The sequence below is a fragment of the Protopterus annectens genome, chromosome 16.part0, assembly GCF_019279795.1.
Source record: "Protopterus annectens isolate FY-2018-M chromosome 16.part0, PAN1.0, whole genome shotgun sequence".
NCBI classification, from domain to species: domain Eukaryota; kingdom Metazoa; phylum Chordata; order Ceratodontiformes; family Protopteridae; genus Protopterus; species Protopterus annectens.
This window is the reverse complement of record NC_056750.1, coordinates 660,724,583-660,749,032: the sequence shown is the minus strand read 5'-3', so window position 1 is coordinate 660,749,032 and position 24,450 is coordinate 660,724,583. Positions and strand designations below refer to the sequence as shown.

The 24,450-nt window shown below is 38.5% G+C and overlaps 1 protein-coding gene across 1 annotated transcript in view; it reads left to right on the top strand.

Moving 5' to 3' along the window:
• AKNA (AT-hook transcription factor) overlaps positions 1-24,450 on the top strand; it is an 865,316-nt gene that overhangs the window by 547,885 nt on the left and 292,981 nt on the right. Inside the window, exon 7 of the mRNA XM_044058163.1 lies at positions 2,968-3,027. Within this exon, the coding sequence (XP_043914098.1) occupies positions 2,968-3,027 (60 nt within the window). The remainder of the gene's footprint in view (positions 1-2,967; positions 3,028-24,450) is intronic.

Here is a 24,450-nt window from a genome sequence, read left to right as displayed (position 1 = left end):
GCCATTCACGTCTTTGTATACGGATTTGGGAATAATTCTGCATGGGTAGCTGTGTCCTTGGGGTTAGGGGAAGCCTTGACTTTTGACAAACTATCACTTAATAGGATGTAGTTTGCCTTGCAATACTTTCTAATACTGGTTTAGCTGGGTTTTCTGGTTGATTTTTTTTTTTTACTTCAAAGGAGGTAGCTTTGTGGTCTGAGCTCACGAGTAAGGAGATGACATGGGTGGGAGGGGTGCAGCCTTCTTCATTGTTGGTGAGTACCAGATCCAGTTTTCGTGATCCTGTGGTTGGAGTGTGCCCTATCTGTTGCAGGATGTTTGTGTTGAAGTCCAGAAAGTACTGTGCCTATGAGTTTGAGGCAGTGTACATTTCCCAGTCTATAGAGAGGTAGTTAGTCAACTATGAATAGGGTATTTGCTTGGATGGTGAGCAACTCTAGTAGGTTTAGGTAAGACTCCTGATACTCTAGAGGCATACATAGTGACCTGTAGCTAGCTATAATATGGTGAGGGACTTTAGCTTATCTATGGTGACTTGTACATGGCTGTGCTCCATGGTATCCTCCTTGTGTAACCAACCTGGAGATATGTTTGTTGCTTACCTAGATTGAGACACCTCCTCATTTGACCTCAGTCTGTGGTGCTGGTGTAAATATGTGGAAGGCACTGTAGCATTGCACTGCTGGAGTACCTTCTATGGCTTTAAACGAACTCTTGATCATGGCAGATTATCCAAAGTGAGGCGGGCTTTAAGGGTGTTTATTTTTTATTTTTATTTTTTAGGCTCGTAGCATTGAGCAGCAACATGTTAAGGTTGCTTGTAGACTTTTTCACTGTCTTGGTAGCTTTGTCTTTTTTGGCATTACCTAAAAAAGGCTCTAATGGGGTGGACAAAGTTTTGGCCAGTATCTAGAACCGTAGAGGGAACCGGTGCAGCCCATCCTTGGCAAAGCAACGTTACCTTTTGACCATATCCTCCCATGCTGACAAATAATAGATTACCCTGCAGTGACACCAGAAAATATACCAGTCAATCATTTTGTCCATACTGAGGCATCATCCTTGGTGCAGGTAAGTATGAGCCTTGCATTGAGCAGCATTCTATCTGTGAATGATATTCTGAGAGATCCATCATTTCTTTTTTCATATAGTCAGTCAGTCAAAATAAACTTTATTGTCGATCAGATGTACACAGCAGTGCAAGCTGAAATTACATTGCTTTGATTCCCGTGCAAGTCATAACAATGAAACACATAGTTTGACAGTAAGACTAATGCACATACACTAATTAAAATATTAACAACACAATAAATTACCACAGTATAGTCCAGTGAGGTACATCTCAGGTCATTTACATGGACTATGATAGAATCATACTGCTAACTGTGGTGCAATGACGTGTGTCTGTGTGTGTGTGTCTGCCTGTGTGTGTGTGTGTCTGCCTGTCTCTGTGTGTCTGTCTGTGATGATGTGGAGCCTGACTTCTGATAGGTGACTGTTATCTTCTTGTCTGACATGGTGAATTGGGCATTTTTGTGAAACACAGTGGAGTCCCCAATGACAAGCATATTATGTGAAGTATATGCTTGCTTTATTGGCTTTGCTGTTGTTGAACCATTGGGTGTAGACTTATGTGATGAGTTTGATGTTGCTTTAGATGTGTATTTAAGTGATTACTGAGGAGCAGTGTTGCCATCAGTTGACTTTTGGAGGTCTTTGAGATTTGGGAAGGTTTCTTTTAAGCTCCACAGCATAAGACAATCTGTTTGTGTGTAGTGAGTGAGGGATGTATTGTGGGCATTCCTGACAGCCTCATTAGTATGCAAGATTTTTGCTTCCAAGGAAGTTGTGTAGTTACATCTACTGCACACTGTGTTATTTTCCTTAATGATTAACTTACTGGTAGAGAACATGAGTCAATTGCTTCATTGCCTTAGGATGCCCAAATCTACCAATCTGCCCACAGTGACATTTAAAAATTGCACATCCGTGTTGTCTGGACCTAGAATAGGATGGGGTGTTTAATAAAGATTGGGTTTTAGGAGAGGTCTCTTAGAGTAGTTCTGGGGTTAAGGGCAAGGTGTTGTAATATGATATGGTAGTGTTATTCGATGCTCAAGTTTAGCTGCTCTAAGTTCAGTTCCACACAGTACCACACTGCTTAACAAGTTTCAGACCTAACTGTAACTTTATATGGAGGTTTTACTGTCTAGTCATTTGCTATTATACATGGCACTACTACTAACAACTGCTGCTCAGTGGGCAGCTCTGTGCATGTTGCCTGATTTATAATACAGGGAAAAAAAGCTTAAACTGACTCCTATGCCCTCTAGCCAGTAAACAACCACACTTTGAGTTCCGGGTGTGCTTCTCAACTCAGGGAGACCAGGTAAACACCTTCTTCCACAAAATGGATGATCCTGGAAACCCTTAATGTAAAAGCACAGCAAAAGCAGCTCTCAAGTGCAGATTAAACAGCAAACAACGTACTTGGCTAATTCACCCTTTTGCAAGGCAATCAGGAGGCAAACAAAACTAGAAAAGTCAATAAAGCAAAGACTATTTTTGCCATAAAAATAAATGCTTTAAAAATGCTTTAAAAATGCTCAAAAACTGAAGTGATCACTGTATTAAACAAGTACAAGTATGAAATGAAGTTGGAAAAAGGCAAATTGAAAGTAGTTGCAGTTAAGTAAGTTAAGAGATCTACAACCATCTGCCTGAATACTTTAATTGTGAAGTGGTTTGACTTGGAACTGTATGTGAGATTTATTGGAAAACATAGGGGAGACCTAAAGACCATTTGGGACTGTATTAGTAGAGGGGACTAGGGTATCTGATATTAGTAGAGAAGAGCAGCAAAAAGGCAAAATGAGATGGAGGTAATTATCCTGTCATATTAATAATTCTGTTTTGCTAACAGCAGCATGTCAAGGTAAATCTTTCTGTCAAATTGTTTTTTAGGTGAATTTTTTTGAAGAACTAATGCAACTGGGACGAATGACACCACAAGAGCAGCTAAAGGTACTGTTTATGATTTTTCTGTTTATGTATTTCTGTTTACCTTCATTTATTAACCAGTGCTACAGCACATAACCTATAAATGTTGGTCTAAACTATCTTGGAATACAAAGAATTTTATTGACAGATTAGGCTGGATGCCACCCATCTGCCAGGCATTAACCACATTTCTCTTTTTCCAGTTTTTAAATTAAGGGCCTCCAAACTTTAACTATTTTTGTTTTAATTACGTTTGTTTTAATATGAATTTTATACTGTATTATTGTTTTTATAGGTCATTATTTCTCCAGCATGTATTCTCAGTTTTCTGCAGGGTTTTGTTATAATTGAATCAGTCTTAACAGTTTTTGTTTTGCTATGTATGCCTTTGTCTTTAAACTGAGTTCATTCACTTGGTGACATTATTGGTATTTAACCCGCACGACTTCTTAGTGTTTTGTTCAGATGAAGTCTTTTTGACTTTTAAATCAGATGAAAGCACTTAACTAAAGACTATTTATATTTTTTATTTATTTTGTATTAAAATTGTTTTATGTACTACTTAGATGTTTCATTTATTTTTTCTTATTTTGGGTATTAGATTTGGTACACTCCAGTTGTCCGTGCCGCATGGTGCTGTTCTTCCTAGGTTGTCTTTCATGCTATTTAGCTTCTTGTTTGTGGTGATAAATGTTGGTCACTTAACTGTCTCTTATCTGTTTTTGTGTCCCTCTAAGGTAAATATTGGCTAGTGTTTTTCTCTGCCTGTCTGTTTTTGGAGTGTTATTGTTACAAGAACTTTTAGATGGAGAGGACTTCATAAGCATTTTATTTCTGACCTGAAGATCTTTTCCTTTTAAAAGTAATTGAGTCAGTTTAATGATGTTCTATAACTTCATTCAGAGCCAAGCAGACACTTTCTTCTGACATAATTTAAGACGAAAGTCTGATTAAGTCTTTTTCTTTAGAACAGAATAATAAGACTTGCTATTGTATACTGAATAGCATGAAAATAAACTTAGAATGTGAAATATTAAATTGTGTAATTATGGAGCAACTGTTTGCTTTGCTACCCTTGTTCTTTACGAATGACTTCTTCACTCTGAAATAAGATGAATTGTGTAAAGAAATTGAGAACTTGGAGAAGCAACTTTGTAACTGCGCACTTTTTAATGAGAATATTTCCTTGTTTGATGGTATGCTAAAATGCCTCACTGACTTTGATAAGCATTTAGAAGGAATTAAAAGGAAAAAAAATTGCAATGGGACATTAATGACTTTAACAACAGTCAGATTTTTTCCTGGCCAAAACAGCCTTCTTATGCATCAGCTCTTAGCACTCATAAGAGTAAGCGGGGCTGTATGTATGAACTAGACACCTTTGAGCATGCAACGAATCAGCAGCAGCCATCTGTGAATGCGGTAGTGTCATTGGAAGATATTTCTGCTTCTAACCAATTGAATGATGAGGGGGAGGTTACAAGTATACCATCTACATCAGCCTGTGCAATAGAGAACTTGGTGTGAGGAGGTGATAAATCAGCGTCATGGCCTCATTCTGTGACTAACAATTTTCTATTGAGAATGTAATGAACAGTTTGGCCCCTTTTTTAGAGGGGAACCAACAGGTAGTAATGATACTTCCAGAACAAGTAGTGAAACAGAATCGCGATTCATCAAGGAAGCGTTCCCAATCTTGAGGAAGAATGAGGAATGGGTTGTTGACTCGCATCAAAACAAGCAAGTAGTTGTAAGTACTACCGAGACTTTCTCTGCAAACTTGAATGGTGTGACAGCTAATAATTTGTTTGTAGTAAATCTTTCTGATTATGTATTAACAGATGCTGAACTTTATCTCATGGAATTAAATTTATACCAGCAAATACTGACAATCTAGTTAATGCTATTACAGATTTGAAAGTCTTTTCTCGTAGTTTGAACTTGAAAAATATTTTTAAAGACCCTGATACTTTTGTAAATAACCAATGTAAATGAATAAGCACATTTATACCTTTGAGTGACCCTGTTGTAACCATGTTTAAAGATTTATGTGAAAAACTGATATGGGAATTGTATGATGGGAATTTAAAAAAAAAAACATATGACCTTACTAAAGAAGAGTCTGATGCTCTTAAAGCATTGCAAGACAACAAATATGTGATAATTAAGGAAGCAGATAAAAGTGGCAGCATTGTTTTGATGAATGTAAGTGATTATCTTGAAGCAATGTGTGGCTTAATTTCAGATGTACAAACTTTTATCATAATTCATGATCGAAAAGTAAATGAGATTATTAACAGGATCAATATGTCTGTTTATGACTTAGTTATTGAACGATATAGATACAAATACTTTTAATTTCTTCACTGTACCATGTCCTACAATTCCAGCTCTATATGGCCTACCAAAAAATAAATAAATCACGGGTTAAACCTCCAATGGGACCTATTGTGTCTGGGAGGGGGTGGACCACAGACCCTTTGTGGTCTATCTACAAAATATATTAAAAATGTTTCTAAGATCTGTACCTAGCTAAATTAAGGATATTGGAGATTTTTTAACTCCTCTGTATAGTAGGTTTAATAGTACTCAAAAAAATTCCTATTGGTGACTTTAGATATAAAATCACTTTTTACTGTCATCCCTAATAATTATGGTATTGAATGAATAAGGGAAATTCTTCAGGAATATGACCAACATTCACCTAGATATATTGAGACATTCTGTGAATTACTGGAGCTGGTATTATAAAATAATATTTTTATTTTTAACAAACAAATATACCAACAAATATCAGGTATAGTGATGGGTACTTGCAATACCGAACACTTATGCTAATTTAACCTTAGGTAAATGGGAAGAAATTAATATGTTCGGACAGAATAATGTATATGCTCCTAAGATACTTTTTTTATAAGCATTTTCTGACTGATATTTCTCTGGCCTGGCATGGTACTAGTGAAGACCTTGACAATTTTTTGTATATTTGAGTGGGGAAGTTGATTTTTTTCAAGTTTGAAATCAAGTACTCAAACTGAAATAGACTTTCTAGATGTTACCTTGCATAGAACTGAGCATGGATTAGATACCTGCATCCACAGGAAAGATGTACATGTAAATAAATATTTACACAGGAACAGTATGCATGCTAAGCATACTTTTAAGTGTATTCCAAGGAGCCAATATTTATGAGCAAGTAGGCTGAACACTAAGGTTGAAGTTTGTTGTAAAGAGATGCAGGTCATCACAGATGAGTTTCTAATGAAGGATTATAATCCAAATGACTTGGAGGCAATTAGGAATGAAGTAATGGCGGCAAGAGATGAAGGGGCTAGACCTTACTTTTCCAGTCGTGATAATATCAATTCTAACATAGTTCGTCCTGAATCAAAAAACTCTTGAGATATTTAATGACTTTATGGCAGGGCAAGTAAATCTATTGAACAAATTATTAAACGTAATTGTCACAGTTTAAAGGCTATACCTGGTCATGAGAAGTGGCTTCCTGATGAACCTTCTTTTACATACAGAATTGTGATAATTTGAAAAAGTGTTTGTGTTATAAAGACTTTGGCCTGAATAATAAGTGTTGCATTGCCTACAATAGGAGGGACATTTTCTCTTGCCATAACTGTTCTTGTTGTTCTAGTATTATTCAATCCACTGAATTTGTACAACCTTTGAGTGGAAAGAGATTTGTGTTTTACTGTACAGCCACCTGTAACACTTCATATGTGATCAGAAATGAGATGGATCATTGTGTTAAGAGCATCTAGGGGGAAGGGCTTAAATGTCCATGTTTCGATTAAACCGGCCTTGAGGGCTAGGAATCCTTGCCCATAGGTTTGTATATAGCAGTTTTATATGCAGTAGGATGTTTTTATATTTTAAGCAATATAGGTGTTTTTTCTTTAAATGATGTTTTAGTGGATATATGGGTATTTATATATAATGTAAATATAAGCAGGGCAGACATATGCTGAATATTGCAATCATGAACTTTAGAATATCACATAGACATATTTATGATAATGTCTTGTGCATTGCATATTATTTCCTACTGCAGAGAGTGGCATTCCTTCTAATCCAAAACATTACCCTGACTGTGCACCAGGTAGAACCTTCATTGCTACATCTGTACAAACTATGGCACTCAATACCTTAAGAAAGGCAGCAAAATTATATATTCATGGCATAGTGGTGCTGATCATCTCCTCTGTCTTGGCATGCCTCATATGGTAATCTACATGTAGATACAGTTTGTCGGCATTTGAGAGGCAGATACCTACAATATGCCTAACATGCCCACATTTGGTTGCTGAAAAGTGGCAGTAGGTAAGATAGTAACAGGTCCACATACCATGGTAAGGGAAAGAGAATACGTAGTAAAAAGGACACTGCTTTGTTATGTAACACACAGGTTTCAGGGAATGATGATATTTTTCTATCAGAAAACCTTCAGTCTACAGAAAAAGGCATCATTTTTCCAACATAGAATGTAGAAAAACGAGGCAAGGGTCAGGTGAAATGGAGGAAATCAAAACTGAACGTGGAAGGATTGAAGAACATTACTGTAACAAAAAAGAAGACAAAGACAGATGCTGACTGCATAGCTCAAGCAATGGATTTACAATACCCTCTGGATGAGAATGTAATACACAGTGAAAACAGTGGGATTAATAAGAGTAATGTTGATGATCTATCCTGCGTAACAATTGATAGAGCAGATATTGCTGTAATAGAAGCTGAAGATTCTTCAGATGTGGCCAGCAAAGATATTTTTGTAATTGGAGATTCGGTTATTATAAGAACTGCTACTTACATTTGCAGAGAAGATAATGAACATTGAATAGTGTTATGCTTCCCAGGAGCAAAAATGGAAGATGAGACAAGCCTTGGAATGTCTTAATGTAAGGAAGTACAAATCTGTTTTTATTCTTGTTGGTACAAATGATGTCATCCTCAAGGATTCTCTGACTGTTAGTTGAGAACTGACAGCCCTGTTAGATAGTATAGCTTGTACTGGTGTTAGGATGCATTTTTCACATATCACCTATGGAAAGGATAGTCAGGTCACTGTGAATGAAAAGATGTTCGGGGTAAATGCCTAGATGGAAAAAAATGTCCTGTTTTAAAAAATGGAAATGTGTAGAGCATCCAAGCCTAGTTTTGGGCACATGTGTTCAGACAGGATGGCATGCATTTGTCAAGATCAGGGAAGAGAATTTTTTGCAGCAGATATTTTGCAATATTTGACACACTGTGCAGGATTTTTTCCAGGTGGAAAATTAACAGTATACAGATAGCAACATTTCATGCATCTCTGATGGTTCTTAATGCTTGGAGCATTAATAATAAAGTTTTTATATTGGAAAATTTGCTACGTTCCCACAACATCATTATTATTGTTTCTGAAACATGGTTAAAGAACAATGACTGGAAGCCAGTTCTGTCAGGATATAAATGTTTTTATACCGAACAGACATTTTAACAAAAAAATCAGGTGGAGGTGTTATGATAGGGATTAAAGATAAAATGAGACCTGTGATTATTACATGTTCAGTGATAACACCAGTACTATAGACTCTGTGTAACTGTGTGCCTTGAATTTAACCACAACTGGAAGTTTTTTTGTTCATGAACTGTGCCAATAGGTTCATAGGTTCATACTAGGCTATCTGCCCGAGGGCATTTACAAGCCTAGCCCATCGTTTTGTGGCTTACGCCACCCCTTTAGTATGGGGAACTATACCCATTATTTTGCTGTGCCTCTGTCGAGCAGTGACACTGAGGTAATCCCTGGGGGTATATCTGCGATCTCCCATCCATTGGTCAAGATTTCTCTTGAACAAGGCCAGCGAGGTGCTCTGCCTCACATGTACCGGGATTTTGTTCCACAGCATAGGGAGTCTTTGGGTGATGAATCTATCCCTCCAGCACATCCTATTAATAGCCGTGTCGAGGTTTAAGTCTCTCGCCCTTGTGGCTCTGATGGATCTAGATTTTTGAGGTGAAGCATATTCATCAAATCTGGGTTTGACATGGCCTTGTATGTTAGGCAAAGGTCACCTCTGAGCAAGCGGTAAGCAACTGAATAGAGCTGGAGTTCTTTCAGTCGGGCAGCATAGGACAGATTTTTGAGACCCTTTATCCTTTTGGTGAGGAACTTTTGTGGCCTCTCCAGCTGCTGCAAGTGTCGGGTCAGATACATCCCGAATGGGGCATTGTACTCAATCATTGGTCTGATGAGTGATGAGTAAAGGGAGACTATGACCTCCCTTGATCTAGATGAGAATCCCTTCATGATAAGGTGGGCAATGTAGAAGGTCTTCCTAACTACTTTAGCTACATGGGTGTCGAATGACAGACTACTATCAACCTGGGTCCCCAAGTCCCTGATAACTTCTTCTGTACTCAGTGGATTGCCACCTATTTGGTAGCTAGGGGTAACCTTGTTTTTCCCAAAGGGTATGACTATGCATTTTTTGGCATTTAACTTCAGGCCGTGGCTCTGGCACCAGTTATCCGTTTCTGTGAGACCCTTCTGAAGGATATCTGTGTCAGATGTGTTTTCTACTATGGCGCCCAGTTTGCAGTCATCTGCAAACTTTGTCAGCCATAACCCTCCTGTGTTTGCTTGTACTTGGAAAAGTAGATGCCAAACAAGAGTGGGCCCAGGACTGAGCCCTGTGGGACACCACTTGTGACAGGCTTTGAGTCTGACATGGCGCCAGCAATTCTGACCCTGTGGGTTCTGTCACTCAGCCAGTTTGCAACCCATCTTGTGATGTATGGGTTAACATTTAAGCTGATGAGTTTTTCAATGATACCCGAGTGGGGTATTGTATCGAAGGCCTTAGCCAGATCGAGGTAGGCTGTATGGACTGCCTTTCCCTCATCAATGGCTTTGGTGACTGTTTGAAGAAGTCAACCAAGTTTAAAAGGCATGATCTGCCTTTGACAAAGCCAAACTGGGTTGGATCCAAAGTCTGCAAATTCCCTATGTCTTTATTTATGAGGTCCATTATGATCCTCTCCATGGCTTTGCAGATAAGGCTTGTCAAGCTAATGGGCCAGTAATTTCCAGGGTCGGTGGAGGCACCGCCTTTGTGAAGTGGGACCACAGTTGCAGTGCGCCACTCCTGGAGTGCGTATCCAGAGGTAAGACTTTGATTAAACAGCTGTCCTAGCTGTGGGTTTAATTCCTCATTGAGTTCGTGGAGCACACAGCCGGGGACACCATCAGGTCCCATGGATGCTGTGTTTTTTGCTTTGGAGAGAGCAGTTCTCACTTGGGCGCTGGAGATGTTTGGGGGACCACCCTGGAACATATAACAATTGTTGGAGTCTATAGACCACCAAAGTTTAGTGCAGATGACCTAGAGGAACATTTCTTGCATGAAACACAAGCGGGAAGAATAATATTAGCTGGGGACTTAGATTTACCAGAAACGGACTGGAATAATATGGATTCAACAATGTTAGTAAGGAAATTATTCACAATGTATATTCAGGAACAACAATTGCTTCAGATTGTAAAAAAAAAAAAAAAACCTACCAGGGGTTCGAACATACTGGAAACTGTTTGTGCTCCTAAAGAAATTAATGTTACTTCAAGTTAAGTTTTACCACCATTGATGTGTAATGATCATAGGGTTATACAGGTTAATTTGTTGCTAGATAATTCTGCCAAACTGAAATCTAAACTAATGCACAGAAGGTTAATTACAGATTATATGGAAGCAAAACAGTTCCTTTGTAAAACTAAGTGGAGTGCTGTATTCAGTGAAAAAACTGCAGATGGAATGTGGAAGGTTTTTGAAAGAGAAATTGTTTGAGAGCAAAAAATAAAAAAAAATGTATAACATCAGAATCTAGGCATAAAACGTTAGGGGAACATACTTCCATAAGAACAATATATCTGATTAAGGTGAGATACAAAAAATATAAGAAATGGAGCACAGGTCAAACTACAACTTTGAAAACTGAAATAAACAAGCTGGGAAAACAGATTAAGCATAGTGTGAGACAAGATCAAGAAAAAGTTGAAAACTTATAGAAAGATATTGAGCATAATAGGAAACCTTTTTATAGATACATAACATGTGGAAGGAGTAAAGACACAAATTGATAAACTGTGTGCAGATTCTAAAATTTATTCTCAGACACAACAGATTATAGATTTATTTGCAAAATTGTATGCAAAACAGTTTGGCTCCACAGAAGGGGATGATAAGTTGCCCTAGTGACATCCAGGTAACCCCAGATACTGGAATCAAATAGATTATATTGAAAAAGAACTGCGCAAATTGGAGCCAAACAAAGCACGGGGAGGAGACGGAATTAGTAACAATGACTTGAGAACACTTTAGCCAGAACTTACGGTACCATTATATTTATTATTCACTAGGTCATATAAATATGGGGAGATGCTTCAAGATTGGGGACATGCACTTATTAAACCTGTCTTCAAGGGAAAGGGGAGTAGGACAAACCCAGAGTCATACAAACCCTTAAGTCTACTTTCATGTTGTGGAAAAATAATGGAAAAGGTAATATTGAATAAGTTGTCAAAACTGGATAGGTTGGGACGTGAAACCATATATCAGCATGCATATGTTGAAAACAGATCTATTACCACCTGTAACATGATGTTTTATAACAGTACAATAACAACTATGAGTGAAAAATTGTGCTATGATGTAATTTATATAGATTTAACTTCAGCATTTGACAGGGTCATGCACAAAACACTGATCAATAAATTAGTACAACCAGGTAATGATGTACTCTTGATAAGATGGATAGCTGCATGTCTTGCAAACAGGACATGGCAAGTATCATACAGCAAATGGACAGGTGAAATCCTTCGTTATGGTCCGGGTGCATACCTCTCAACCTGGAAACATCAAAAATCTGGACAAGGCCCATGAAAAATAGGTACAAATCTGTATGCTGATTAACATCTAATTTGCATACATAATTATGTAACCATGCCCACTCCAATGGAATTGTGGGATACCAAATTTCAAACACAAACTGACGAACAACCAACCAAAATATAGCACCAGAGTCCTCCTGCAGCCATTCCAATATCCCATTACCTGGCTATTCCGTCCCATTTACCATAAACACTAATGTATGCATTCTGCTTTACTTCTACAATGATTTGGATTTTGTTTTTAAATTTTACAGCACAACAATGCAGAGATACTAATAGACATCTGGTAAACAAAGATATACTGTCTCACAATGAAAATAGGCTTTGGCATTAAAACTTCTCTGCCCTTGAAACTCACATTCACTGAAACAGCATTGAAACCCAAACCACATCAAAAGAAAATGCATCTGGTAAGGTTGAGTAGTGGATAAAGATTACATTTGGGCTGTTTTCAAACCATTGCCCCCTTCCACACAAAACAAGAAACATACTTGTGTTCTTTTCTTTGATACACCTTCCTGACTTTATTCAAATTATATTTCTTGTATACTACAACACACTTGTTAAACAATACTAACAATTATACCAGACAAAAAAGTAATCACTGTCAAATTGTTCTACATGTTGACTACGAGCAGGTACATTGATTTCAACTTCAGTTTCCAAATGGCTAAAATATATTTACCAATAGATGTTGAGCTGCTGACTGTGTTAGTTCTCCTCTTAAAGATTTTTTTTGGGGGGGGGGGGGGGGATACATTTTTTTCTTCAGTGTTCTCCTTTTGGTAACCATGCTATCCAGAGTAGTAAAATTCTTAACACATTTTCTTCCCATACAGTAACAGGAACACAAATTGAAACTAGATAAACTATACCCACTGCTGCTAGTGCGACTAACAAATGAGGTGATAGCAAAACACAACACTGAAGTCCAAGCAATAGCTACAGTAAACCACTCTGATACCGGTCTGCTTAATTTCACACACACTACCCTAATTTGAATAATGAGAATAGCAAAACAGCACTGAAGTCTGAATAATGAATGAGGGACTCTCTCTGGGACCGGCAGTAATAAATCACTCTGCTTAATTGCACGCACACACCTGCTGTCTGAATAAATAGGTGGCAGCAAAAGAACCACTTTTTGCTCTGGCAGCAATAACTACAGGAAAACATTATATTTTCCAGACTTCATTTGTATTAAAGTGCATTTGAATGGACTTTGTTCCATTATGCTTCCTTTCCATGTATGTCACATATACTATACTTAATTTTTATTTCCGTTAGGCTCAAAGTTTCTTTATTCATTTTGTTAAAAGATGTGTCATGACAAATGGCTAACCCTTTTCTGCATATTCACAATTAACTGTAGCATGGCTAACCCTTTTCTGCATATTCACAATTAACTGTAGCATTAAATAAACAGAATAAAAGTAAAAGAATTTTAATATTAGAATAAAATACAAATGCACATTTTACCCTGTTGTAAATATAGCTATTTCACTTTATTTTGCTTTACACAGGTTAGCAAGTTAACAAAGAACATTCAGAATATGTAACAATACAAGATATCTCATACAAGTACTTAACTTGCGCTCAATATAAGCTCAACATAATGATTCACTCTTGAACTTAAGGTAGTGTGTGCCTTAAAGTAAAAAATAATATAAATAAATAAATAAGACAATTGCCATAGAGTCATGTACTTCCGTCTTCATATAATACATGCAAGTGTCTTTCACTGGCAAACTAACAGGAAATACAGACAAAATGTACATTGTGCTTCACAATTTTCATAGGACGTTAACTGCCTCTGCTCAACTACATCAATATTTAATTCATACATACCTCCCGATAGTACTGCTGCGACTCCCTCTCATAATTCTCGTTGTTGCTTGCTGCCTGTATTCCTGGTTCCTGCTTGCAGCCAGCTCGTAAAAAAAATTAAAACAAACATTACCGGTATAAAATGTAATCCATTAGGGTTGCCCGGACGGTTGCTTACTGCTGTATTCCCGCTCGCAGACAGTCGGAAATAATGACGTGAGCTCTTGAGCTCAATTCCGACTGGCTGGTAGCCCTGACGACACTGACGTCATCGCGCACGTGATGACGTCAGCCCCGACAGCGCGATTTTTTAAAAAAATAAATAAATAAAGCAAAAAAATCGGAAATGAAGGGGTGCCAATCGGGAATCGTGGCACCCCTTCATTTGGACCCCAAAACTCGGTAAATACCGAGTAATTCGGTATGGTTGGGAGGTCTGTCCGGGTGTCTCGCAGGGCTCTGTTCTAGGCCCTTACTTGTTCAGACTGTATCTTTCAGACCTAACTTTTTCATCTGAGGTGTTCTACAGTCTATATGCATATGACCTGAAATTGGGTAAACTGATTACATGTGTTACACATAAGGCATGTCTACAAAATAACTTGACTAAATTGACATTATTGGCACAGGAGAATAATATGATGATAAATACATAAAAAACTAAGCATATGAGATATGGGAGACATAAACTGAAAGGTGAATATTTAATACATCACACAGTGATTGAAACTGTAGACTCATTTTAAGGACCTGAGTATATGGATAGACTCAGCTATGAGTTTTTCTAATCATATCAACTGATTGGTTAATGATAGTTATAGAACTATAGGTTGTATAAAAAGATTTATAAAATTTAGGGAATCAGAAGTGATGAAGTCATTGTTTGTTAGTTACATTAGACCCAAACTTGAAAATGGAATTACAATATGGAAACAAGCATGAGTAAACTGGAAAGAGTACAGCGGAAATGTACCAAGGGCATCCGTGTATGTGAAAATAAGTTATTATGAAAGACTAAAATATCTGAACTTGTACAATGTTTCTTACAGATATCTAAGAGGAGATCTTATTCAAGTATATAGGGCATTTAGAGACCACTTTCTCTGGGAATGTTCAGGGTTATTTGGGGTTATCAAAAAGTACTAGAGAATCATCAGACAACCTATGTAGAAGATTCTATAGGAATTAGAAATGTACTAATTGGTTCTCTGATAGAGTAGCTGATGCATGGAACATACTAACAAATTACATCAAAGCACGTACTAGTTCTAAGAACAGCCTGGACACTTATATGGGAACAAGTGTTTTGGTATATTGGCAAGCTAGAAGGGCATTAATGCCTGTACTTGAAATATTTGTATGTATGTATGTATGGTCTCCATAGAGATGGGCAATAGCATACAGACCAAAAGATACAGCATGTCGGCCAATAAATATTGACCAAGGACTTCAGGGTGCTCTAGTCCACTCTGAAACAATCAGCCACATGTTCTATGAGGCTTTGAAAAGTGAGGTGCTGACTGAACCTTCTCTGTTCATGTTGTGCGAGGATGTGACATGCTACAGGGCCAGGTCTGACTATGAAACTGACAACTCACAAAGCAGAGAAAGCAACAAAGGCAAAAGGCAGTACAACTGCATTAATAAAGCAGCAGTAGTAGCCTCCCATTCGGTTGCTTGCAACTAAAAAAAAAAAAATTCTGCTTAGCAGCTACTGCAGTGTTGCCAATCAGGGCACTTTGCAACTCCTGTTTTTTTCCAGCATAGTACGAAGGTCTACACTACTGCCCAGAGACCTCCGTTTATACATTTGTAAATATTATGTTACGTACATGCATATGCAACCTCACTTGTATGGTCATTTTCCTGCATTGCATTTAGTGTAGCTACTGCCATTGTGCTCACACAAAATATAGACCTCTGAATTGCTACCATCACCCCATTCATGTCCACAGACCATCCATACATCCATAGCGTCCTACTCGTATTGCCTTCCTGTGAGCAAGAATTGGAAGGAATAGACCTTTATCATATTGGATGCAATGCAGAGTGCATAATTCAGCATTCGATGCCAAGATAAACCTATATAATGAGCAGTTCATCCTAAGGAGACTAATGTAATGACTGTTTTGCTTGTCATAATTAAACATAAAGTGTATTGTTTTTCTGTATACATTATAAAAATGTTTACATTATTCCTGCAGCATACTTTGTAGCAGTGTTTTTTGCCAAACAAACTCCTGATCATTTTGTCTTCTAAAGGGAAAAAAATCAACTTCTTAGCTACATAGTACATTTCACAGTGCCGTTGGGAGCATGAATATTTGCTAATGACCAGCCTATCATAATGTTGGCACACTTTTCAAAAATTTTTAGTTTTGCCTAGCATTTACAGGAACAGTTAGGGAACGGTTGGAATTTAATGTCATCATCAGATTGTTAGCTGCCCCCCCAGTGGAATCAGTGTAGTAAGCATTTTTTGTACTTGCATTTGGAAGAATACAACACTGTTTCTAGAAACAAATAATTTAAGGAAGCATGTGGGCTACAATTTACACACAACTATCAAAAGTTTATAGTTGTTTTCCAGAGCCATAGCTAGATTAGCAATCCCCTAAGTGACATCTGTACTTAACCCAAAGTTGAGGACAAATAAAGTAAAACAAAAGTACTCTGAAGAAAGTGATTGTAGTTAATGCAGTAACTCTTATTCAAAAAATCCTTTCCGGTGCTATTGCCCTGTAATAGCCTGGGCCTGGAACTTCTGTTTCCATCATCCAGCCGTAGCTGTGGTACTGCTCTTAACAGCATGCTTCTCTTTTTTGCCAGTCCTGTGTTTACATTTCTTAAGATTCTTTAGTTCCACATACTTGTTCTTGTGTTTAGTTTCAACTTCTATAGGCTTGTTTTTGGGGTTGCTCAGCTTTGCTGTTTTCATCTGAACCAAGATTTCACCAAACATCCAGCCAGACTCTCCAAGGGATAACCAATGTGTCAGAACTCAAAGCTGAGGTTTTGCATGATCACTGTTCCCAGTCTTCTTCTGACACCTGCTGCTTGATTAATTTTACATTGTTGTACCATAATGCTTAAAGAGCAACATGTAAACTCACCATGCTATCAAACATGAACAAACTTGAACATTTAGGTAATTAATGAGCAGCTATTGGCCTCCATCTTAAAACAGTAAAAAGCACAAAAATGCTACATCACTGCAAGGTGGTCACTAACACTGTATTTCCTGCAGGTGATGTATAGACAGTAATAACAGGGCAAGGTAAGTGCTGATTTAGAATGTCATGGTGGATCCATGTACTGAGAAATAACCCTAAAGTCAGACAGGAACAAATTCTTCTATTTAAACTTGTGGCTGTATGTATAGGTTCATAGGTAGGTACTAGGCTATCTGCCCAAGGGCATTTATAAGCCTAGCCAGAGTATGTTGGCTTTCACTGCCCCATTGATTAATTAACTGATCCTTTGTCAAGCAAAGTCAATGAAGTGATCCCAGGGGTGTATTTTCTGTTACCCATCCACTCGTCAAGGTTTCTCTTGAAGAGTGTTAGTGAGGGGCTCTGCCTGATGTAATTTGGAATTTTGTTCCAAAGCATGGGGAGTCTCTGACAGGAATCTATCCCTCCAGCATGTTCTATTTATTGTTGTGGCGAGGTTTAGCTCACTAGAGCACATGGCTTTCAGTGACTTGGATTTCTTTAGGTGGAGCATGTCCATCAATTCTGAGTTGGACATGGCTTTGTAAGTCAGGCAGAGATCACCTCTGAGAAAGCGATATGCCACTGAGTACAGCCAGAGTTTTTTCAGTCAGGCTGCATAGGGCATATGTTTGAGGCCAGTAATCCTCTTGGTAAGGTACTTTTGTGGTCTGTCTAGCTGTTGGAAGTGTCTTGTGAGGTACATCCCAAATGGGGCATTGCACTCTCTGATGGGTCTAATGAGTGATAAGTAGAGGGGCACTATAACCTCATTTCTAGATGCGAACCCTTTAGTAATTAGATGGGCCACATAGAAGGATTTCCTAACTACTTTGGCAATATGATTGTCAAAGGAGAGATTACTATCTGCCTGGGTCCCCAGATCTCTTATTACCGCTTCTGTATTAAGGGGGCTGCCACCTATGTGGTAATTTGTGGGTGTTTTGTTTTTCCCAAATGGGATGACTATGCATTTTTTGGCATTTAGCTTGAGACCATAACTTTGACACCAGGTGTCCGTCTCAGTAAGGCCCTTTTGGAGGATGTTCTTGTCAGCCGGAGAGTCAATTATGGCGCCCAGTTTGCAGTCATCAGCGAACTTGGTTAGCCACAGTCCTCCTGTGTTTGCCTGTACTTCTGAGAAGTATATGCCGAACAGTAGGGGTCCCAGGACCGAGTCTTGTGGGATACCACTTGTGACTGGTTTAGAGTCGGACCTGGAGCCCGCTATTCTTACCATGTGAGTTCTGTCTGTAAGCCAGTTGGCAGCCCATCTCGTGACGTAGGGGTTTATGTTCAGGCTGGTGAGTTTTTCTGTAATACCCAAGTGGGGAATTGTGTTGAAAGACTTGGCAAGGTCAAGGTAGGCTGTGTGAACCACCTTTCCCTCATCTATGGCCTTGGTGACTGTCTCGAAGAAGTCAACCAGGTTTAGTAGGTATGATCTGCCATTAACAAAGCCGAATTTGGTCGGGTCAAGTGTTTGGAGGTTCCCAATGTCTTTGTTAATCAGTTCCATGATGATGCACTCCATAGCCTTGCAGACCAGGCTAGTCAGGCTTATGGGGCGATAATTACCAGGGTCATTTGTGGCCCCTCCTTTGTGGAGAGGAATAACTGTTGCTGTGTGCCATTCTATGGGCACATAGCCTGTGGAGCGGCTGAGGTTGAACAGCGTGTTTAGGTGGGGGGTTAGTTCATTCTGTAGTTTGTGCAATACGCAGCCTGGGACACCATCTGGTCCCACTGACGCTGTATTTTTGGCTTTTGAAGGGGCTGTTTTCACCTGTGCGTCTGATTTTTGGGACACTACACTTTTCTGGTATTGTTGTGGAGCCCTTTTGGAGGTGAGAGGGGGGTGGAGTTTGCACTGAATCTATCTGCCAGGATGTTGGCAATATCAGTATGTTCAGTATATTCTGTGCTATTTTGCACTAGTTCAGTGTATATCTGCGAGTTGCCACTTAGATTCTTAACATAGGTAAAGAAGGCTTTGTGGTTATCTTTTGAATCCTTGGCTATTTTTCTTTCAAAGTTAGCCTTGGATAATTTCATGAGGGACCTTAGTTTCTTACTGATACTGATCAGGGATGTCTTTCCTTCTTGGGATTTGCTTTTTTTCTGAAGTAGTTTCCTCCTTCTATTGTATATCCTTTTTATTGCAGGGGTCCACCAAACTGGTTTCCTTCTCTTAGAGGAGTGAGTCTTGGTTTTGCTAGGGATGGCACTATCCATGCATCCTTGTAGGTGCTCATAGAGTGCATTTGTAAAGGTTTCTGCATCTACAGATGCAGAAACATTTTCAGTATACAGTTAGAGGTGGCTTTACTAAGAATTTGGCCAGCCGTTTAAGAGTTACACCAGCTGTGAGAAGCATAGTCATCATACTGCTGAGCAAGCTTTCCTAAGACGAGTAGAAGGTATTAGTTATTGCTCTGGTTTGTCATTAGGAGTGAGAAAAAAAATATCGGCTACAGTGAAAGTAATATGTGGTTTACTAAAACAATGCTGGCAGTGAGGAGGTCAGACTTGGCTATTTATTACAGAAACTGTTTGAAATATTTCCTGGTATTTAAATGAGGGAGATACTAGTGAGATAGGCAAATACATGTCAGTGACATGTGAATGACTGAACAGTTACATTATGGATCAAGCCATGGCAGGGTTCCAAACTATTGAGAAATAATTCAAGACCATTCAGATTAGGAGAGGTGTCTTTTCTAAGGCAGGTGCTTACCTTCTGAAAAACTGTTGAGACAGCTCAGACACATAAAGGAGAGGCTTGTCAGATACTGGAATTAAACAGATGGCGAGAACTAAGGGGATGTGAAAGATGGTATGCCCCAATAGTCCAGGTGACAGTTCTGTGATTTTTGTATGTCATTATTCAACCCTTTCTCACACAGTTGTAACCCTCCAGCTCATTTCTAGATCCCTCTGTTTATATTTGTGACCTCATTTAGTACTCTGCCAATTGCTCTAAATGTGGCCCTTCACTGGGTAGGCCTGCCACCTCCTCAAAGGGTGGACCCTAGTGACTGCACTTTTACTTTTTCTAGGAAATGAGTCTTTATGAAGGTGAGAATTGTAGTTTGGGAACCATCATCCTGCAGCAGCTATTCAGCTGTCCTGATGGAACTGTGTGCCACTGGACATGTAGAATGTATGGTTCTCATGCTTATCCACGAGACCATTCCCTTTGTAGAACTGGAGCTGTACTTGAGGTGTTTTCTCTTTACTAGAGGTCACACAGACAGCACAGAGTTCTCCACTGTTTCCTAGCAGGTGAAGATCTGAGACTTCGCTGTATAATCCTACCCCAACCAGCCAACCTGCATCTGTCCCAGTGGCGAGCATGATACTTGTCTGATTTTCAGAGTGGGAAAATAAGCTTTTGTTTGTGACCTTAGTGAAGTTTTGCCTTGCCTCAAAAATGGATGTTGTAAAGGTTAGGTACACAACTGTAGACATTAATCAAATACATTGCTAGAGCTGTATGCAGTCTATGGCAACTCCATTTAGCAACAGGTGGATTTGCTACCTGGAATTTTGCATGAATTAGATGTTTATATTCTAGATCCTCATTAAGGGCGGCCACGGTGGTGCAGCGGTTAGCGTTGTCGCCTCATAGCAAGAGGTTCCCTTGTTTGATCCTTGGCCGGGGTGCCTTCTGTGTGGAGTCTGCATGTCCTACCTGTGGCTTTGTGGATTTCCTCCGGTTTCCTCCCACATCCCAAAGACATGCTGTAGTTGGACTGGGCACTCTAAATTGGCCTCACGTATGAGTGTGTGTGTGTTGTGTGTGTGTGCCTTCTGTGGAGGGCTGGGCACCTGGCTGGCAACTTGACACCATAAAACTCCACTGCCAATCATGAGCGGACAGGTGATCTGCTGTGGTGACCCCTAACTGTGAAAAGCCGAAAGAAGAAGATATTCTAGATCCTCATTAAATGTGTTCTGCATATAGAAATGACCAAATGGTTATTTTTACAGTCTCAGAAGATAACAAAATCAAGCTAAGTTTAAGCCCCAGCGTACACACACACACACACACACACACACACACACACACACACACACAAATGCATGCCTACGTTTTGAGCAGTTTGCGTAACATTGCTTCAGCTGTTCATCTCTGAGGAAATGGTCCTCTCATGGTTGACCCTTGGCCAACCACATGCTACTGGTTTACCATAACCACTTCAGTGCCTGGGAGAGTGAATGTTTCTCACTTGGTATGATATATGTGGAAGCTGTACATGGTTGCACTTGACTTGACTGGGTAGTAATTAAAATTGAGCAGTGATGGCCAGATAAGCCACATCAGTTTCACAAAATTTGTACATTTAACTGCATAAATGAACTGGTGTACTTAGAATTACTTTTAGTCACAGCCCAAGGCACAATAGCAAATGCAATATATATTTGACAGTCTGAGCTCAGAAATTAGAGTACCTAGAGAAAAGCTACACAAACATAGGGAGAACATGCATGAGTAGACATTAGGAATGAACCCATGATCTGAAATCCTGATGGTAGTGATCCTCACCACTATACCATTATAAATGTCTCCTTGTGGCTATGATAGATATCAGTCTTTACAAGCTATCACAACTGATCCCAGGCTGTCACATTGTTGGTCATGAGCACCTTTCACCCCCGTCTTGAACAGAGTTCTTGATCCATTACCTCTTAAATTACATTGTTGTTGTAATAAGAAAGTTGCACGCCTAAATATTGCCCCTCTGCGTGAAACTAGACTTCTAAGTTAGGGCAAGGTGAAGGTTGTGCCTAGGGATCTATTTCAAATTCCAAAGAAAGCAAATGCAATTTTCCAAATAATGAGATAGTGTGAAGAAAGGATTTGTGTACTTTTACAACATGATTATCGTACTTTGGAATGTTTCCATTTGGAATATTTCCCTTACTCTTGACATACAACAGTCTTGGAGTTTGTATGTAAAATATGCAGGGAAGAGGGTTGCAGTCGGCCCTCTTGCAAAAAAAAAAAAAGGCACGCCAAGTTTTTATGTTCACTGATTTGCTGTAGTCCAGATCCAATGTTTATTTTTCATAATTGCAATACTTTTTAGTTACGATCGCTATATATAATATGATAACGTAATGAAATGTTGAAAAGTCAAAACAACAACAAAAAAAAATCAATTAAAAAAGATCAAAAAAAAAAAAAGTATTTTTTGTAGGGGCAAACCTCCCCTGCACCCACCACACTCCCTGCTACTTATATATACCAACTTAGAGATTGCACAGAAGGAGGAAATGAGCAAATTCCCAATACCTGCTGTTCTGCACTCTCCTAAGCTGGTAAACAAATGCTTGCTATTTATAACATTTGACTAATCCCCCCAGAAAATATATTATGCAGCTACATGCACCAGCTACCACGGGTTCCTATTACGTGATCGAAGACGCTTTCTGTCGAATGCGTCTTGATTGACCATAAAAGAACTAAAAGGCAAAATAACGAAGTGGCTTTTAAGCAAATTCTTTCCCTGGGAAAGAATTCGCTTGGCCGCTTCGGGTACTTTGCCGTTTTTGGCACTGTACTGCGATCTCAGAGTTAGTATATTTAAGTAGGGGGGGTGTGGATGGTGAAGCCCCTCCCTACCCCACTTTATGTAATGTTTTAAGGTTTTGTTTGGAACAACTATTTTTTTTTTCCCTTGGAAAAAAATAAAAATCGCTGTTCTGAGGTTTTGACATTGTAAGTTTTCGCTTACGTGGGGTCGATTAATCATTGTTCACTTATTTAAGCATTCAATGATGTAATATAGACCCAGCTACCACAACTTCTGTCAGTTATGTGTTAATTAAAATATGTAGCTACCTGTATTACTTTTTACATAGTTTTCACTGTTATCCTGAGGTGTTTAAGCCTTTTATAATGATGGTGCAGTCTTTATTTCTTGTCCTGGATTGTGTCATTCCTCCCATAAGATATCCTGCTTTAAGAGTATTACAACTTGTAGTTTGGATGCAGATTTTGCATTCGGATACACTAAAATAAAGTTTCTGTTTATCTGATAAAACATCTAACCTTGAAATGTCTTCCTTAATGTTTATTCCCTTGTCATCCTCTACCAACCCTGCAAGCATAGTCTGTCATCTACAAAGACGTTAGTCTAGATTTCCAGTCAACGAGATTAGAAGCCAGCTGTATTCTCCAATATGGTCAAACCCTAGAGAACATCATATGACCGCTTTCTACATATTAAAACTTGCATATGTCTAAAAACCTTCTGATTTCTTTTCTTACTCTAGCAGCCCAGCTTGTTCTTCACTCTTGTTTGCAAATACCCTTATTTTGATACAAAGTCGATGCTTTAACGAAATATAAATAGTTACTATTAACTGGGTTTCCATTTGCAACTTCTTTGTCAACCTAATCATGTAAAATTTGGATAAGTTTATCTGACAATGGTGTACCTGCTGGAAATCCAGGGTGGGGCTTCTTCAGTTCTCCCTTGTCTTCCAGAAAGCCCACCAGATTACCTTTCAAATTATTTTCTTGATAATTCTGGACAAAGCAAAAAATAATGGGGAGACAAAGGCCCAAAATCAGGAAAATTTTTTAAACATTTCTCTAATTTACTCAGTTAGTAGAAAATAATTTGCATCAGCATTCATTTCTGAACAATAAATAGTATGCAACTCTGTCTGACATTGACTGTAATCTTTAGTGATTTAACAGAAAATCAAAAATGTTGACATACAGGCAAAAGATATGAGGCAAAATCAGGGATAGTTGAGAGTCATGCATACTATTTTTGACCTTAGAATAACTACCAGCATTTTCCGATACATTTTAATTCAGACTTACTGTTGTATACTTTTGAGCATTTGTGATCAAGTGTGATAAATCCTTTGTGCTGTAAAAGTATATAAATGCTGCTGACAATGTATAAACTCACTCCAGTTACAAATTTCTTAGCACTTCTGCTTTAGGTGTAACATTTGGTAACATTGCCATTATGTCTTTGGGCTGAAGTTTGGTTATACTAAACACATGACATGGTATAATTTCCCCTGTCTTCTGAGAATAGCACAGTTAACGGAAGCTGCTAACAGTTGATTATATTAGGAAGCTGATACCATGTCTTCTTTTTTTATTTTTTTTATTTTATTTTACATTTGTTGACTGGGCTAGTCTAGCTGGATATATGTCCATTTTCAGTAGAGGCCCGGGGAGAAAAGCTCCACACATTTCAAATAAAGTTCACATCTACAGAAGTACATATTTAGAATGCAAATACATTCACCGTAAAGAAAACAGAAATTTTAAGAGATCACAAATTTATAAAGTATATATATAAAAAAAAAACTACAACATATTTGACTAGACTTAGTACAATTACTAATGAAGTTACAATTAAATGTTGAGAAAGTATAATAGCTAAAAAAAAGTACAGTATAAATGTAGATAAGAAAGGAAGATAAAAGGAAAGT